General features: G+C 40.9%; 1 protein-coding gene across 2 annotated transcripts in view; it reads left to right on the top strand.

Annotated features, from left to right (window-relative positions):
* myo7ab (myosin VIIAb) overlaps positions 1-15,145 on the top strand; it is a 33,607-nt gene extending 18,462 nt beyond the window's left edge. For both annotated transcript variants that reach the window (XM_037748260.1, XM_037748259.1), the window contains 27 exons: positions 652-969; positions 1,289-1,498; positions 1,606-1,782; positions 1,870-1,959; positions 2,078-2,205; positions 2,740-2,866; positions 7,199-7,318; positions 7,445-7,618; positions 7,762-7,989; positions 8,182-8,352; positions 8,426-8,543; positions 8,618-8,744; positions 8,961-9,130; positions 9,261-9,451; positions 9,889-10,013; positions 10,091-10,248; positions 10,509-10,662; positions 10,982-11,137; positions 11,235-11,340; positions 11,754-11,867; positions 11,987-12,074; positions 12,177-12,283; positions 12,542-12,727; positions 13,486-13,602; positions 14,145-14,228; positions 14,509-14,628; positions 14,879-15,145. In XM_037748260.1, the coding sequence (XP_037604188.1) occupies positions 652-969; positions 1,289-1,498; positions 1,606-1,782; positions 1,870-1,959; positions 2,078-2,205; positions 2,740-2,866; positions 7,199-7,318; positions 7,445-7,618; positions 7,762-7,989; positions 8,182-8,352; positions 8,426-8,543; positions 8,618-8,744; positions 8,961-9,130; positions 9,261-9,451; positions 9,889-10,013; positions 10,091-10,248; positions 10,509-10,662; positions 10,982-11,137; positions 11,235-11,340; positions 11,754-11,867; positions 11,987-12,074; positions 12,177-12,283; positions 12,542-12,727; positions 13,486-13,602; positions 14,145-14,228; positions 14,509-14,628; positions 14,879-14,968 (3,954 nt within the window). In that variant the 3' untranslated portion in view covers positions 14,969-15,145. The remainder of the gene's footprint in view (positions 1-651; positions 970-1,288; positions 1,499-1,605; positions 1,783-1,869; positions 1,960-2,077; positions 2,206-2,739; positions 2,867-7,198; positions 7,319-7,444; positions 7,619-7,761; positions 7,990-8,181; positions 8,353-8,425; positions 8,544-8,617; positions 8,745-8,960; positions 9,131-9,260; positions 9,452-9,888; positions 10,014-10,090; positions 10,249-10,508; positions 10,663-10,981; positions 11,138-11,234; positions 11,341-11,753; positions 11,868-11,986; positions 12,075-12,176; positions 12,284-12,541; positions 12,728-13,485; positions 13,603-14,144; positions 14,229-14,508; positions 14,629-14,878) is intronic.
* Positions 15,146-16,456: the final 1,311 nt, after the last annotated feature.

Genomic DNA, 16,456 nt, shown 5'->3' with positions numbered 1-16,456 from the left:
CATCTCTGCACAAATCACTGCGCAAAGCGAGCATAAATGTCAGATTGTGTGTTTTGGAAAGTTACAAGAGCTGGTCAGACGATCTGAAAAGCACTTTGTTTGACGCATGCTGAGGCCTTTAAACACAGTGCATCCTAGTCATGTTAAGAAAAGTCTCTCATGTGATCCTGGCCTTTACGAATGTCACCGTGAAACCTTTTTTTATACATTATTTTTTAAATTAGTTTGTTTAAACCTGGTTGCATGTTGTCTGTTTGTGTAATATGGAAATGTTTGAGCTTTTTATGTTTTCTATCTGCCATTGTTGCACATTTCTTTCTCTTTTCCTGTTGTGAAAGACAATGTTGAATAAATTACTTGTTTTGTAAATGTTTGTTTAATCTCAGTTTGTGATAAGACATAAATAGCTTTCGGAGAACTATCAAATAATACTCCTGAGCAGGTCTGCAGCTCCAGTGACCCGGCAAGGAAGAAGATAAGTTTAAATAACCTACGTTATATTATGCGTATATAGGATGCGTTCAGCTAGTTATCTGTTTACACCTGTAACGTTTCCCTTCAGTTCCTCTGCTCTAGTTTTAAACAGACAAGTAGTCTAACAGAAAGAAATGCTGATAACACCCAACCTGCCTCTGTTTGCTCCCCTCACAGCTGCAGCATCGCCTGGAAGCCGAGCGCCAGCGCCTGGCCGAGGAGGAGCAGCTGCGGTACCAGATGACGGCTCGGCGGGCCAAGGTGGAGGCGGAGAGGAAACACCAGGAGAGGCTCGTCCAACTGGCCCAGCAGCAGGAGGAGAGGGAGCGGGAGGAGAAGGAGGAGGGGAGGAGGAAGAAGGAGCTGCTGGAGCAGATGGAGAGGGAGAAGGAGCAACCCGTGGATCACTCGGACATGGTCGACCGCATGTTTGGATTCCTTGGGAGCACCGGGCCGCTGCCCAACCAGGACGGACAGGCTCCAGCTGGTTTTGAGGTATGTGGTTGTGGTTTTTGTAGTCCCAATAGAAATGTCTGACTGAGTGTACTTCCTACTGCCAATTTTTGTACTGGATAACTACTTGTTGGACGATATGTCGTCCCAGAAATATTTGAGATAAACAATATTTTTTTCATTTCAAGACCATTTTATGCCACTGATTTAATGATAATATAATAGCATAATAATGAAGGTAAATAACGTAATAATGATCACAGTCATGTCCATATATCGTACGATAAGTGAACCATGTAAAAATTATGGAGGTCATGTCTATATATCGTATCCTATCTGTGTGTGTTTTCTTTCCGCTCAGGACTTGGAGAAAACTCCTCGTGGCGAGGATGCTCAAGAGGAGATGATGAATGAAGCTCCGCCGTTACCTGACGAGGAAGACGAGGATTTGTCCGAGTACAAGTTCTCCAAATTTTCAGCCACCTACTTCCAGGGTGTTTCCACTCCAACCTACATCAGACGACCACTGAAACAACCTCTGCTTTTTCACGAGGACGAAGGAGACCAGCTGGTGAGAACAGAAAACACTCGTCACTTCTCGGCCATCCACTTAGTTATTCAGAGAGACGATTCACTCACCTCACCCTGCTGATTTAAACATCCCGTTGTGTCCTCCAGGCTGCGTTAGCGGTGTGGATCACCACGTTGAGGTTCATGGGAGACTTGCCGGAGCCCAAATGCCAGATGGTCATTAATGACGGCAGCGAAAAGATTCCCGTCATGACCAAGATCTACGAAACACTCGGCAAGAGGACCTACAAGAGGGAGCTGCAGGAGCTGCAGGTGGAAGGAGAGGTGAGATGATGCTGAAGGGGTCAAACTGTTACTGATGGTCAGGTCAACATACAAAGTGTCATCATCACTCTATTTTTGTGTGTACAGAACAGCTCCATCGACACCCAGAAGAGGAACAGCGTTAGACATAAACTGGTGTCGCTCACCCTGAAGAGGAAAACCAAGATCACTGAGGAGGTGAGATTGAATTTGCTGTTTAGAGGATGTGTTTTTCCCCGTTCTGTATTTCCCATTTCCCATTATTTGAATCATGCTTTTTATTGATCCAGCCTTCAATGTTTTTGTTTGGCGTCAGGTGACCAGGCGGTTGACGGAGGTGGACTACGGCCTCCAGGGGAACAGCATGCTGGAGGACCGACCCACCTCCAACCTGGAGAAACTTCACTTCATCATCGGCAACGGCATCTTACGGCCCGCCCTCAGGTGACCTGCAAGCAACGGCACTTTTAGTATCTTAACTTCCTTTTAACATCATCACCAAATCCAGACTAGTGTGAGGGAGTCGTGGATGCTTTTTAATACTTTTTAAAAAATACTTTCCATCGTGAGTATAAAAAGGCAATGTTAAATCGGCGGAGTACTCCTTTTAAAGGACCAGTGTATAGCGTTAAGGGGGATCTATTGGGTGAAATGGATTATAATATTCAGTCGAGTCGATAACGTTACTCGTTCCGATCGCCACCGCTCTCTCTTTTGCTTCACCACTCACTTCCCACATACACACACTCTACGCACTGGTGGTGTTACACCACAATAATGTAGAATCATCATTTTTGGAATATCATCTCATGAATATTTATACAGATTTTCGTGGCAATTTTAACCCGCATAATACTCGATTTAGCTCTGAATCAATTAATTTATTACAGCACTATATTTACATTTATATTTACATTTGTACACTGTGCTTTGGATCTGGTTTAGTTCAGCTGTTGCTCGTCTGTTTTTCTGACTCAGGGATGAGATCTACTGTCAGATCTGCAAACAGCTCACTCAGAATCCGTCCAAGAGCAGCCACGCCCGAGGTTGGATCCTGCTGTCGCTCTGCGTCGGCTGCTTCGCCCCCTCCGAGAAGTTCGTCAAAGTAAGAAAACCTCTAACTCACTTCACATGGGACTGCCAACCAATGAAACTGCAGCTTTCAAATACTGCAGTGACTTCCTGAGTAGTTAGTTTTGACCCGACGTTGCCTTTTGTGGGATTCAGTGTCTATTCTCTGCCAAGAAATTTATATGTTTGTAATTATTGATGAAAACATTCAGGAAATGAAGACTGAATGGTAGAAAGAAACAATACATCAACATATCTGGTGAGATAGCTCAGTGTGGTAGATAACTGGACGGAATACCTACTTGGAATACTGGAGGTTGTAGGTTTGATCCTTATTTGACACGATGAGTTTTGAGCTCTTACTTCAAATAAACAAGTCAAATACAATAGTAAACACCGCATCAGTGTATTTGCTCAGATAGCTCAGTGTGGTAGATAACTGCTCGTAGTATCCGGTTGGAATACTGGAGGTTGTGGGTTCGATCCTTATGTGACACGATGAGTTTTGAGCTCTTACTTCAAATAAAGAAGTCAAATACAATAGCAAACACCACATCAGTGTATCTGCTCAGATAGCTCAGTGTGGTAGATAACTGCTCGTAGTATCCGGTTTGAATACTGGAGGTTGTGGGTTCGATCCTTATATGACACAATGGGTTTTGAGCTCTTACTTCAAATAAAGAAATCAAATACAAAAAGAAACAATACATCAACATATCTGGTGAGATAGCTCAGTGTGGTAGATAACTGCTCGTAGTATCCGGTTGGAATACTGGAGGTTGTAGGTTCGATCCTTATTTGACACGATGAGTTTTGAGGTCTTACTTCAAATAAACAAGTCACATACAATAGCAAACACCACATCAGTGTATCTGCTCAGATAGCTCAGTGTGGTAGATAACTGCTCGTAGTATCCGGTTGGAATACTGGAGGTTGTGGGTTCGATCCTTATGTGACACAGTCTGTTTTCAGGTCTAACTTCTAATGACGAAGTCAAATATACGAAGAGAACAGTCCTCACTGCGTGTGGCACTGGTGGCTGGGTTGCTGAGTTCTGGTTCGGGCTGCGGTAGATCGGGGTTCAATCCCCACCCTCATCAGTGTCCGGTGCCCGACAGTGGAGTGAGACGAGCGTCTCCTCCCAGGGTTTACCAGAGATACAACGGGGGGGTTATGCATCAGTATATATGTTAAATATATACTTTTATGCGACGCATATGATATTCCATGCGTCACAAAGAAGTATATATATTAAATAATATTATATGCGTCGCATATAATATTATATGCGTCGCATAAAAGTATATATATTAAATAATATTATATGCATCGCATATGATATTATTTAATATGTATCCCTTTATGCGTCGCATAAAAGTATATATTTAACATATATACTGATGCATAACCCCCCCGTTGTATCTCTGGTAAACCCTGGGAGGAGACGCTCGTCTCACTCCACTGTCGGGCACCGGACACTGATGAGGGTGGGGATTGAACCCCGATCTACCGCAGCCCGAACCAGAACTCAGCAACCCAGCCACCAGTGCCACACGCAGTGAGGACTGTTCTCTTCGTATATTTGACTTCGTCATTAGAAGTTAGACCTGAAAACAGACTGTGTCACATAAGGATCGAACCCACAACCTCCAGTATTCCAACCGGATACTACGAGCAGTTATCTACCACACTGAGCTATCTGAGCAGATACACTGATGCGGTGTTTGCTATTGTATTTGACTTGTTTATTTGAAGTTAGACCTCAAAACTCATCGTGTCAAATAAGGATCAAACCTACAACCTCCAGTATTCCAAGTAGGTATTCCGTCCAGTTATCTACCACACTGAGCTATCTGAGCAGATACACTGATGTGGTGTTTGCTATTGTATGTGACTTGTTTATTTGAAGTAAGACCTCAAAACTCATCGTGTCAAATAAGGATCGAACCTACAACCTCCAGTATTCCAAGTAGGTATTCCGTCCAGTTATCTACCACACTGAGCTATCTGAGCAGATACACTGATGTGGTGTTTGCTATTGTATGTGACTTGTTTATTTGAAGTAAGACCTCAAAACTCATCGTGTCAAATAAGGATCGAACCTACAACCTCCAGCATTCCAAGTAGGTATTCCGTCCAGTTATCTACCACACTGAGCTATCTCACCAGATATGTTGATATATTGTTTCTTTTTGTATTTGACTTCTTTATTTGAAGTAAGACCTCAAAACTCATTGTGTCACATAAGGATCGAACCCACAACCTCCAGTATTCCAACCGGATACTTCGACCAGTTATCTACCACACTGAGCTATCTGAGCAGATACACTGATGCGGTGTTTGCTATTGTATGTGACTTGTTTATTTGAAGTAAGACCTCAAAACTCATCGTGTCAAATAAGGATCGAACCTACAACCTCCAGTATTCCAACTAGGTATTCCGTCCAGTTATCTACCACACTGAGCTATCTCACCAGATATGTTGATGTACTGTTTCTTTTTGTATTTGACTTCTTTATTTGAAGTAAGAGCTCAAAACTCATTGTGTCATATAAGGATCAAACACACAACCTCCAGTACTCCAACCGGATACTACGACCAGTTATCTACCACACTGAGCTATCTGAGCAGATACACAGTTGCAGTGTTTGTTATTGTGTTTGACTTCTTTATTTGAAGTTAGCCCTCAAAACTCATTGTGTCATATAAGGATCAAACACACAACCTCCAGTACTCCAACCGGATACTACGAGCAGTTATCTACCACACTGAGCTATCTCACCAGATATGTTGATGTATTGTTTCGTTTTGTATTTGACTTCTTTATTTGAAGTAAGAGCTCAAAACTCATTGTGTCATATAAGGATCAAACTCACAACCGCCAATATTCCAACCAGATATCTACCAACCTGAGCTATTTCAAAAGTCATAATATAGCATGTAAAAAAAAAATTCCAAAAAAGTAATGTCGAAAGATGTCATGAAAAAAAGTCAGAGTATCTTTCATGACGAAAAAAGGTCATGAAAGAAAGTTGAAAAATCGACCGAAAAAAAAGTCATAATATGTCGAAAAATTTCGTGAAAAAAAGTCATAGTATATATAGTATATATATTGTATGTCGAAAAATTTCATGAAAAAGTCATAGCATAGTATGTCGAAAAATCGACCGAAAAAAAAGTCATAGTATCATCATCCGAGCTGCCAGGAGAATATCACAAGAAGTTCTGCCTATAGACAGGAAATAATGCTTCCAGAATCAAACATACATCCAGTTATACGAATGACCATATTAACGTTAAAAAACTTTCATAGTGTGTGAGAAAATAATCATTTATAAAATGTCGAAAAATGTCATGAAAAAAAGTCATAGTCTGTCTATAATTCATCCCGATCAGTCAGGGTTTTATCTCCAGGCGACAACTCTCTGGTAACCTACAGCTACGGTTCAGGAAGGGGCTACGGTGTATAAGGGATCTTTTTCAAAACGATAACTTAATGTCTTTTGAGCACATTGTTAGAGAACATGACATACCTAGTGTCTAGTCTTCCCATCTCGCCCAATAGATGTTTGGATTGAGGAATCTTTAGATTGTGGTCAGATATCTAGATTGTTCAGTGAAATTCAAAGGGTGGCATCGCCTTCACTGAACCATCTCAGGGAACAATGGGGTAAAGACTTTGGAGCTGATTTTTCAGATAAAGTTTGGCGGTTTGCAATTGAATGGATCCATTCACCATCCATCTGTATAAGACATGGATTATTACAATTTAAGATAATTCACAGACTCCACTTCTCAAAAAGCAAACTCGCAAAGATGTTCCCAGGAACGGACCCAACTTGCTCCCGTTGCCATCAAGACAAAGCCACCCTTTATCACATGTTTTGGACTTTTGTAACTTTGAAACCTTTTCATATATCTTTGATAAAACAATACAGCCAGACCCAAAAATTGCGATATTTGAGGTAGCTCCTCCAGAAGTCTCACTGTCATTGGTTCAAGCTGATGCATTGGCTTTTCTTCACTACTAGCACAAAGGCTAATACTGTTACAGTGGAAATCCAACAAGCCACCATCGCACATCATTGTCTTCCACGTGTAAAACTGTAGAAAGGTAAATACAATACTTTAAGAGGCAGAAAGATGTTAAAAAGTCAGCAATCTCAACTATACATACAACAATACATACGTTAAAATATCTTTGGCATGTGCCACCTTTTCCTCTGTTCTGGAGATCTCTAATTTAATTTAATTAAATCTGTTCATCTCTGCGCTTCAAGCATTCATTTTTCTCAGCGTCAGTGATTTAATGAAGGTTTTCTCTCTAACTCTCTATTTGTTTTTTTTTCTTTCCTTCTGTTGTCAGTATTTACGGACATTTTTAAACAACGGTCCCCCTGGTTACGCTCCATATTGTGAGGAAAGGTTGAGGAGGACGTTTGTCAACCGCACGAGGACCCAGCCGCCATCGTGGTTGGAGTTACAGGTACTGAAGTTGTATGCTCACTATCTGCCGGTCCTGAAATGTCCATAGAAAGCCCAGAATTTCATTGAAAATGATGACATTTGCGGGGCATAATAATGAAGCTTTTGTTATTTTTTTGCCCCTCAGGCCACCAAATCTAAGAAGCCCATCATGCTGCCAGTAACGTTTATGGATGGCACCACCAAGACACTCCTGGCAGACTCCGCCACCACCGCCAGTGAGCTCTGCAACGCTTTGGCGGACAAGATCAACCTGAGAGATCGCTTTGGCTTCTCGCTGTACATCGCCCTGTTTGACAAGGTGAAACTGAGACAGTAGACTAGCATATATTTTGTGTATACACTGTAATTCCTCTCTTTAAAAGTCAGCGGTGTCTGATACGATGGAGGTTATATATTTAAATCTGAAAGACGCTGACTTCACTGTTTCTGCTTTTGGATCAGGTGTCATCATTGGGCAGCGGCAGCGACCACGTCATGGACGCCGTCTCCCAGTGTGAGCAGTATGCCAAGGAGCAGGGCGCCCAGGAGAGGAACGCCCCCTGGAGGCTGTTCTTCAGGAAGGAGATCTTCAACCCATGGCACAACCCCGCGGAGGACCACGTCGCCACAAACCTCATTTACCAGCAGATCGTCCGAGGGGTGAAATTCGGAGAGTACCGCTGTGAGAGGGTGAGCAGCTTGGTTTTCTTTAACATGCAGTTGATGTGCTTGGAAGGTCTTTTTAGAGGAGACCCCTGTCTACACCAGTCACTAAGTTACATTTACTCAAGTACTATTCAAATTTGAGGTATTCAACCTGTATGTTCGTGTCACCAGTACATCTTCTCATGACCGTCTTTTCGCCCTGTGTCTGTCTAAAAGGAGGAGGACCTGGCCGAGCTGGCCTCTCAGCAGTACTACGTGGACTACGGCTCTGAGATCCTCCTGGACCGCCTGCTCACCCTCATCCCCTCCTACATCCCCGACAGAGAGATCACCTCCACTAAGACTGCAGATAAGTGGACTCAGCTCATCGTCAACGCCCACAAAAAGGTATCCGTCACCAACACTTGACACTTTAGGGTTTTTTGAAGTGCGACAGTGACTAACAGCGACGTCTCTGCAGGGATTACACACTAAAAGGAGGCTGAACTCACAGAGGGTGAAGGAGGACGTGGTGGATTTTGCTCGTTTAAAGTGGCCTTTACTCTTCTCGCGCTTCTACGAGGCCTTCAAATTCTCAGGTTTGTATTCATTATTGTAAATATGTCTTACTGCTGTGGGTATCTGTACCGTCTAACACCAACTGTCCACGCAGGACCCAGTCTGCCCAAGAATGACGTGATCGTGGCGGTGAACTGGACGGGGGTTTACTTTGTGGATGAACAGGAGCAGGTCCTTCTGGAGCTCTCGTTCCCGGAGATCACTGCTGTGTCCAGTAGCAGGTACAATAACGTTGTGTCCTCCAAGCAACACTGATGGAAAAAAATAGTCAAAATGATGTTCTATAACATCATTTGCAGTCCAATTTATGGCTAAATTATGCATATTTTCACTTGTGGTACTACAAGAAGATTGCACAAATCACCTTTTAGAACTACTATACATTTTTTTTTCTCATACATCGTGAAAAATAATTGTAGTAAAATGTCATCTTACAGAGGGGGTAAACTCCAGGGCCAGAGTTTTACCTTGGCCACCATCAAAGGAGACGAGTACACGTTCACCTCCAACAATGCAGAGGACATCCGTGATCTGGTGGTCGCCTTCCTCGAAGGTCTGAGGAAGAGGTCCAAGTATGTGGTGGGACTGCTGGACTGTCCCAACCCTGGTGAGATTCACCGATGGTTCAAAAAGAAAGCTGATTGTGTTTAAGAGCATCGTGTATAATTGATAAAACTGCTGCTGGACTTCATGTATATATTTTTAAACTGACTGAACTGAAATTCTTCATCTCGCAGTAGGGGCAGACTCCACCTTCCTGAGTTTCTCTAAGGGAGATCTGATCATCCTGGACGAACACAACGGAGAGCAAGTAATGAACTCTGGCTGGGCTCACGGCATCAACGACAGGACCAAGCAGAGAGGAGACTTCCCTGCTGACTGCGTCTACGTCCTGCCCACCATCACCAGACCGCAGTATGACTTAGTGGTGAGTGGGGTTGCAAAGAGTTTTTGCTGACTAGCTGTTATCTTGTGGGATGTAGCTTGATTGAGCTGCAGAGTTTTATTTAATCTATTTCCATTCATTCATTGTTGTGAAACATTTCTTTTATAATCAGTTAAACAAGTTTGCACACAGGCTACATTGTCAGCTCAAAATTTAAAAAAATAACTTTTCCAATTAGTTAACTTGCCAGCTGACACCTTTCAGCCCTTCAAACGAACTCAGAGAGCGATTAGTCATCATTTTTTGTGTATATGTGAACACTACAAAAGAACTCACACCCCTCTGAATCAAACCGTACTGAGACCTCCTCTGGAGGTGGTCGTGCATGAACGTGCGGTACATTTAAGGGTCCCGGTTTGGGGGGTTTGAAAATACGGTTACCATGCCTACATCCCCTTTTCACTCCCTCTCCATCTCAGGCTCTCGTGACTATGACTCCTGATCAGAGGAGAGAATCCATCAGTTTGAGCCAGACGAACGTCTCTGACATCGAGGACAAAACGAAGGCCTACACACTGGAGGAGTACTCCTACGACTACTTCAGGTGTGTCTCCTGATCCGTTACTATCGATATAAAGTGTGTAGTTTCATCATTTCTAACCCTTCCTGCATGGTTTCCAGGCCGCCTCCTAAGAGCACTCTGAGCAGGGTGATGATCTCTAAGAGTCGGGGGAAGGAGCGTCTGTGGAGCTGCACCAGGGAGCCTCTCAAACAGCCTCTGCTGAAGAAAGTCCTGGCCCACGACGAGCTCTCCCAGGAGGCCTGCCTGGCATTCATAGATATCCTTTAGTGGAGGCTGTGTGGGTTAAATGTTTGCATCAAATATGGGTCTTTTATTTGTCTTTAATCTCTTTTTAATTTTAAGGTTAAGAAATTTAAATTCCTGTTATGTCCATGTCCATAAATGTTTTATTTATTGTAGTAAATTATTGCCAGACAACCATATTTCCAGTACCCGTCAATTGATTATCTGCTCTAAAATCAGAGACGTCTTCCTGTTGTTGTGTTGATGGTTGATGTCCTTGACCCTCGGCGCTACCTGTGATGAAGTATATGGGCGACTACCCGTCCAAACGCGTGCGTTCTGTCAACGAGCTCACCGATCTGATCTTTGAAGGAGCGCTGAAGGCCGAGCCGCTCAAAGACGAGATCTTCTGTCAGATTCTCAAACAGCTGACTGATAATCACATCAAGTAAGCGTCTGGAGCGTACGCACACACACTCTCACACAGACACTTCAGAGATGGAGTATATTCAACAACACAGTGGTCAAAGTTTTGTTTTTTCTTACATTTATCTTATTTATTTTAATTAGAAAACATCCCATAAATGCAAAAGAATTCAAGCAATTTCAGTCCAGCTTCTTGCACAGTTTCCCACAGCTACTCCTCTAAAAAAGGGGGTGGAATGGTTAACTAACTACAGCACTATGTTTTAGTACCTCTTTTTGATGTCATAAGAACTTGTTCTACACAACCATGACTTACCTTGTTGTTCTGTCTGTGTGTGCAGGTTTAGTGAGGAGAAGGGCTGGGAGCTGCTGTGGCTCTGCACTGGTTTGTTTCCTCCCAGTAACGTCCTGCTGCCTCACGTTCAGAAGTTCCTCCAGGCCAAGAAACACCACCAGCTGGCTCCAGACTGCATGCAGCGGCTACAGAAAGCCTTACGGTAACACACACACTTTCTTCTGATCTTCTTAAACCGTCGATCTATCGTGTTCAGTTTACATCAAATGTTCATCTCTCATGTCTATTATTTGTTGTAGAAATGGATCCAGAAAGTACCCTCCTCACCTGGTGGAGGTGGAGGCCATCCAGCACAAGACCACTCAGATCTTCCACAAGGTTTACTTCCCTGATGACTCAGACGAGGTCAGTGACGACTAAAATCCAAAATTGATATTATCATACCATATATGGAGCTTGTGTTGGTTATTATTACTATGTCACTTTTAAAAGAATAAATAATATCCTCTTTCCTCTGGTGGAATCTATTAGAAATAAAATGCACTTTTGCTCAATTAAATACAATAATGTGTTTAGCAGCTACAGTCTTACTTGTTCTGGTACGACCAGTAGCTTATGGTGGATAGTATTATTATTTGAGTTACTGTCGAGTGTTACATTTTTTTTAATTATGATTATATTATTGTCAGAGTCTTTTTATGTTTAAAAAAAAGCATTTTTTGGACATAATAATAATAAAAAAGTTAAAAAAAATCTGTGCCCATATTAGCAGTAAGCCTATAGTATTTCCTATATAAACATCCTGTTTTCGTTCTCAGGTGTTTGAAGTGGAGTCGAGCACCAAGGCCAAAGACTTCTGTCACAACATCTCTGGACGTCTTCTGCTCAAATCCTCCGAAGGCTTCAGTCTGTTTGTGAAGATCACTGACAAGGTGAAGAGACAGTCTGTAGCCTGATTATTTAGATTCTAAATATATATTTAATAACTGCAGACATTTTCTACTGATTGGATTGTGTGCTGAGGTTAAAACAAATGTTTCTGGTTCTCCAGGTCATCAGTGTGCCCGACGGCGACTTCTTCTTCGACTTTGTGAGGCACCTGACTGACTGGATCAAGAAAGCCAGACACGTGAAAGACGGTAAAAAAAAGAATGTATTTAAAGCTCTTATATTTTGTATCTTTTGATTTTTATCTTCCTATAACTGTTTATCTGCACCACCTCCGTGTGTTGTGTGTGCAGGTGTAGTGCCTTCACTGACGTATCAGGTGTTCTTCATGAAGAAGCTGTGGACCAATACCGTGCCAGGAAAAGACTCCATGGCTGACTCCATCTTCCACTACTACCAAGTGAGTAACCGCTCTCAGAAATAAACAAATGTTAATAGTTTCACAGCTATTTCCAGGTATTTCTTCATGTTATTTCTTGATGCTAATGCTACATCACTTTGTGATATTGACACATGACGAGTCAAACTGCACTGAAATATAGATATATAAATAATATGAACATCTAAGAAAGGTCTGTGTAAGTTTAGGGACAACGTTAGATAAATACATTTACTGCCAACAGACCGTATCTCAACAGCGACTGTGTTCTCTCTACAGGAGCTGCCGAAGTATCTGCGAGGCTACCACAAGTGTTCGAGAGAGGAGGTGTACCAGTTGGCAGCACTGATCTACAGGGTGAAGTTTGAGGAGGATAAATCCCACTTCCTGAATATTCCCAAGATCCTGAAGGAGCTCGTCCCACAGGACCAGATGAGACATCTGTCCCCCGACGACTGGAAGAGGGTGAGCTGACGTATTAAGAGAGTAAAATCAGGTCCAACAAACGGTAGATACAAGAGTGATAGCACTCACACACACAGAGGAAATAGATTATTCCATGTCCGATTCAAGCAGCGGTGGAAGAAGTACTTTTACTTGTGAAAGTGTGGACATACTCACATTTAAAAGTCCTGTATTCAAGATTTGACTTACTAAGTAAAAGTACAAAAGTATTAGCATCAAATTATACTCAAAGTACCTAAAGTAAAAGTACGTATTATGCAGAATGGCCAATTTCAGAATAATATATATTATTGAATTATAATTATTGATGCATTAATGTGTTAATCACTTTAATGTTACAGCTGGTAAAGATGGATATATTTTTAATTACTTTATAAACTGCTGGGTAATTTAATCTATACATCATAATTTATTGGTTTATTATATATTTTTGTATTAATCTGAATCTGCAAAGTAAAGCTGTAAGTAAATGGAAATAATCATAAAGTAAAAGTACCTCAACATTGTACTTGAGTAAATGTAGTTAGTTACATTCCACAGGTGCACACATTTACGCATATACTATATGAAAAATAAAAGTAGTTTAAGTTAAAAGGTGTAATGTGTAGATCTGGCCAGAATTTTAGTTTAAAACATAAAAAATAGTTTACATTATCAACAGAATATGAAGAGATTACAGTGCTGATGTTGTGTCAAAGACGTCTGTGTATCGTGTTGCCGAGATGAACCTAATGAATGAATGTGTCTCTCTCTCTCAGTCCATCATGTCGCTGTTCAACAAGCACTCAGGAAAGACTCGAGAAGAAGCCAAACTGTCCTTCCTCAAAATCATCTACAAGTGGACCACGTTTGGTTCGGCCTTTTTTGAAGTCAAGGTAAAGACGTTTTTAAAAAGATGAATATAAATGTACGTTTTGGAGCTGTTGCATATTTTCATGTTATATTGTTTTGGGTTTTTTTAGTGGTGGAAAAAGTACTCCGATCTTTTAGCAATATTTCAGTGTAGAAATACTCTAAACTATTGTTAAAGTCCTGCATTCAGAATTTTATTTAAAAGTATCAAAAGTATCACAGTTCAAGGGATACCCTCTGACCGACTGCAATACAGTTAAAGGGATAATTATTGATGCATTATTGTGCACATTAATGCACTTTATATACTTCTGGGTAGTTTAATCTATAATAACACATTATCATTTATTAGTTGATTATATTTTGCATTAAAAATCTGAATCAGCATGGTAACTAAAGCTTTAAAATAAAAGTATTGGAGTAAAAGTATGAAGTAGCATAAAATGGATATATCCAAGTAAAGTTTGTCAATATTGTGCTTAGTTACTTTCCACCACTGATTTTTATTTTCAGCACTGTGTGAAAAGTTGTGTTTTTAATTATTCTATTTTGTTTTTTTCTGCAGCAAACAACTGATCCAAATTACCCAGAAACCCTCCTGATAGCAATCAACAAACACGGAGTCAGTCTCATTGATCCCAAGTCTAAGGTGAGTCCACATTTATCAGATTAGTTTGTTCACAAGAATTATCATTTTGGGAACAAAGTTGTGCCTTATGTTGAGTTACATACTTATGTAACAGTATTTAAAAATACAGATAATCTAAATTAATTGTTTCCTGTGACCCTAAAGCTACTTTTACTCATTCTACTACTGTACGATAGCTTGTGTTCTTTTGATTTCCTTAGGAGTGTGTGTACAGAGTGCTGTACTGTATCTGCCAACAACAGGGAATGTGTACTCATCTCACTTGTTTTATTTCCTGCAGGAAATCCTCACCACTCACTCCTTCACGAAGATCTCCAACTGGAGCAGCGGCAACACGTACTTCCACATCACCATCGGAAACCTGGTCCGAGGCAGCAAGCTGCTGTGTGAGACCTCACTGGTGAGGAACTGAATTTAACATGATGCACTACAGCTGTCAGAATAACCAGAAAATAAAGGTTTGAGGGCATTTAGCTGTCAAAATAAATGTTAAGAGTTTAAATATACAGGCTGTTCTCATACATCATTTGTAGCTACACCTACAAAAAGTAATTTAGTAACTAAACTACTAAGGCAAATTCCTTGTATGTGAAAACCTACTTGCCAATAAACCCGTTTCTGATTCTGACCTTTGACCTTCAACCCCTCAGGGCTACAAAATGGACGACCTCCTGACCTCTTACATCAGCCAGATGCTGACGACCATGACCAAACAGCGAACCTCCCGGGGCAACAAGTAGAGCAGAGCGGCAGGAAACACGGTCAATCATTTCTACATTCACTCACACACGCACAGTGTGAATACATGTAAACAAAAAGCACTTATTATCATATAGAACTGTATGAATTGTCCCACAAAGTGGTTATTAAAGGTGCAGTGTGTAGGGTTTGGCGGCATCTAGTGGTGAGGTTGCAGATTGTAACCAACTGAAACTTCTCCCGTGTGCCAAGCGTGTAGGAAAACGACGATGGCTGACGTGAAAACGTGAAAGTCTCTCTCTAGAGCCAGTTTGGTTTGTCCGTTATATATTATTATATATTCAGGTGATTTTACGCTAAAGAAAATATACTTATTAATATGATATCCCATTCCTGCCGATAGATCCCCCTAAATGCTACACACTGTTCCTTTAAGGCAGTTCATTTGCTGGTTAACTGTGACGCTGTAATGCCAACATTTTCATTTATGTTATTATGTATCGGCCCTGTCTTAAAAACTCACCTACTGCCTTTAAATGACCTTTTCCCACTTGTAACGCTGCAATGTGGATGGCTCTCTATAAGAATTATAATCACTTTAAACTGCTGGTCGTCTTATCTGCTGTGTTGTAAACACACCGTTCAAAAGTTTGTAATCTGCTGCCACAAAAGCTTGATTGGGTCTAGTAGTCTGTTGTCTCGGCTCCAGCCGAAAGGAGACAAAAATGTTGAGCGTTTCAGTGTCAAGTGCCCAATATATAATTGAATTCTTTTGCGGCCAAAATGAATGTAAATAATACATTTGGTGTCTGAATTATACAGTTTTAATCTGTTAAAATAGTAATTATTGGGGGAAAGAAATCAATATAACAGCTGATTCCAAACTTTTGAACGGTAGTGCATGTCATATTATTGTTATTATTATTATTATTATTAGTGAGGTTTCTCAGTTTATTTTCTCTGTGCTGTTTGACTATTTAGACTTTTTGAGACAGAATTTTTTCTCAAATGCCGGCATCGGTGTCAAGATAAGAAAACGGTAATCTAGCTTCTTGCTTGATTTTACAAAAACAAAATGTGAATGAAAATCTGATCTCACTTGAAAAAATTACCTGAAAACAGAAACAGAAGTATACTAGTTAATTTGTGTTTGTCTTGTGAAGTAGCTTCATTTCATCCTTATTTATGCTCAGAGTTGTTAACGTTTACCAAACCGGCATCAAATATAGAGTCCCTTTTTGAATCTTAAACTATAGACCAAAGGTTAACCTATCATCTAACTAATGACCCCTTCAGATCTACGGATCTAAACTTATTTAAATATAACCCATCTTTTTATTGCATTGTTTAGTCATGTATGTGCAAGGAAACAGACCATCTGTGTGCCACAGTAGTTAGACTATTTTAGTAAACACAGACTGTAGATGGTGTCTTTTTTTTTCTAAATGTACGAACCATTAGAGTTGATTTTTATTAAGCATTATAATCATAACGCTGTTTTTGGACCATGTGACCACATATCCTGATGT

The sequence above is a fragment of the Sebastes umbrosus genome, chromosome 17 (assembly GCF_015220745.1).
Source record: "Sebastes umbrosus isolate fSebUmb1 chromosome 17, fSebUmb1.pri, whole genome shotgun sequence".
NCBI lineage: Eukaryota > Metazoa > Chordata > Actinopteri > Perciformes > Sebastidae > Sebastes > Sebastes umbrosus.
Note: the sequence above shows the minus strand (reverse complement) of the source record. Positions and strands in the feature narration are given on the sequence as shown.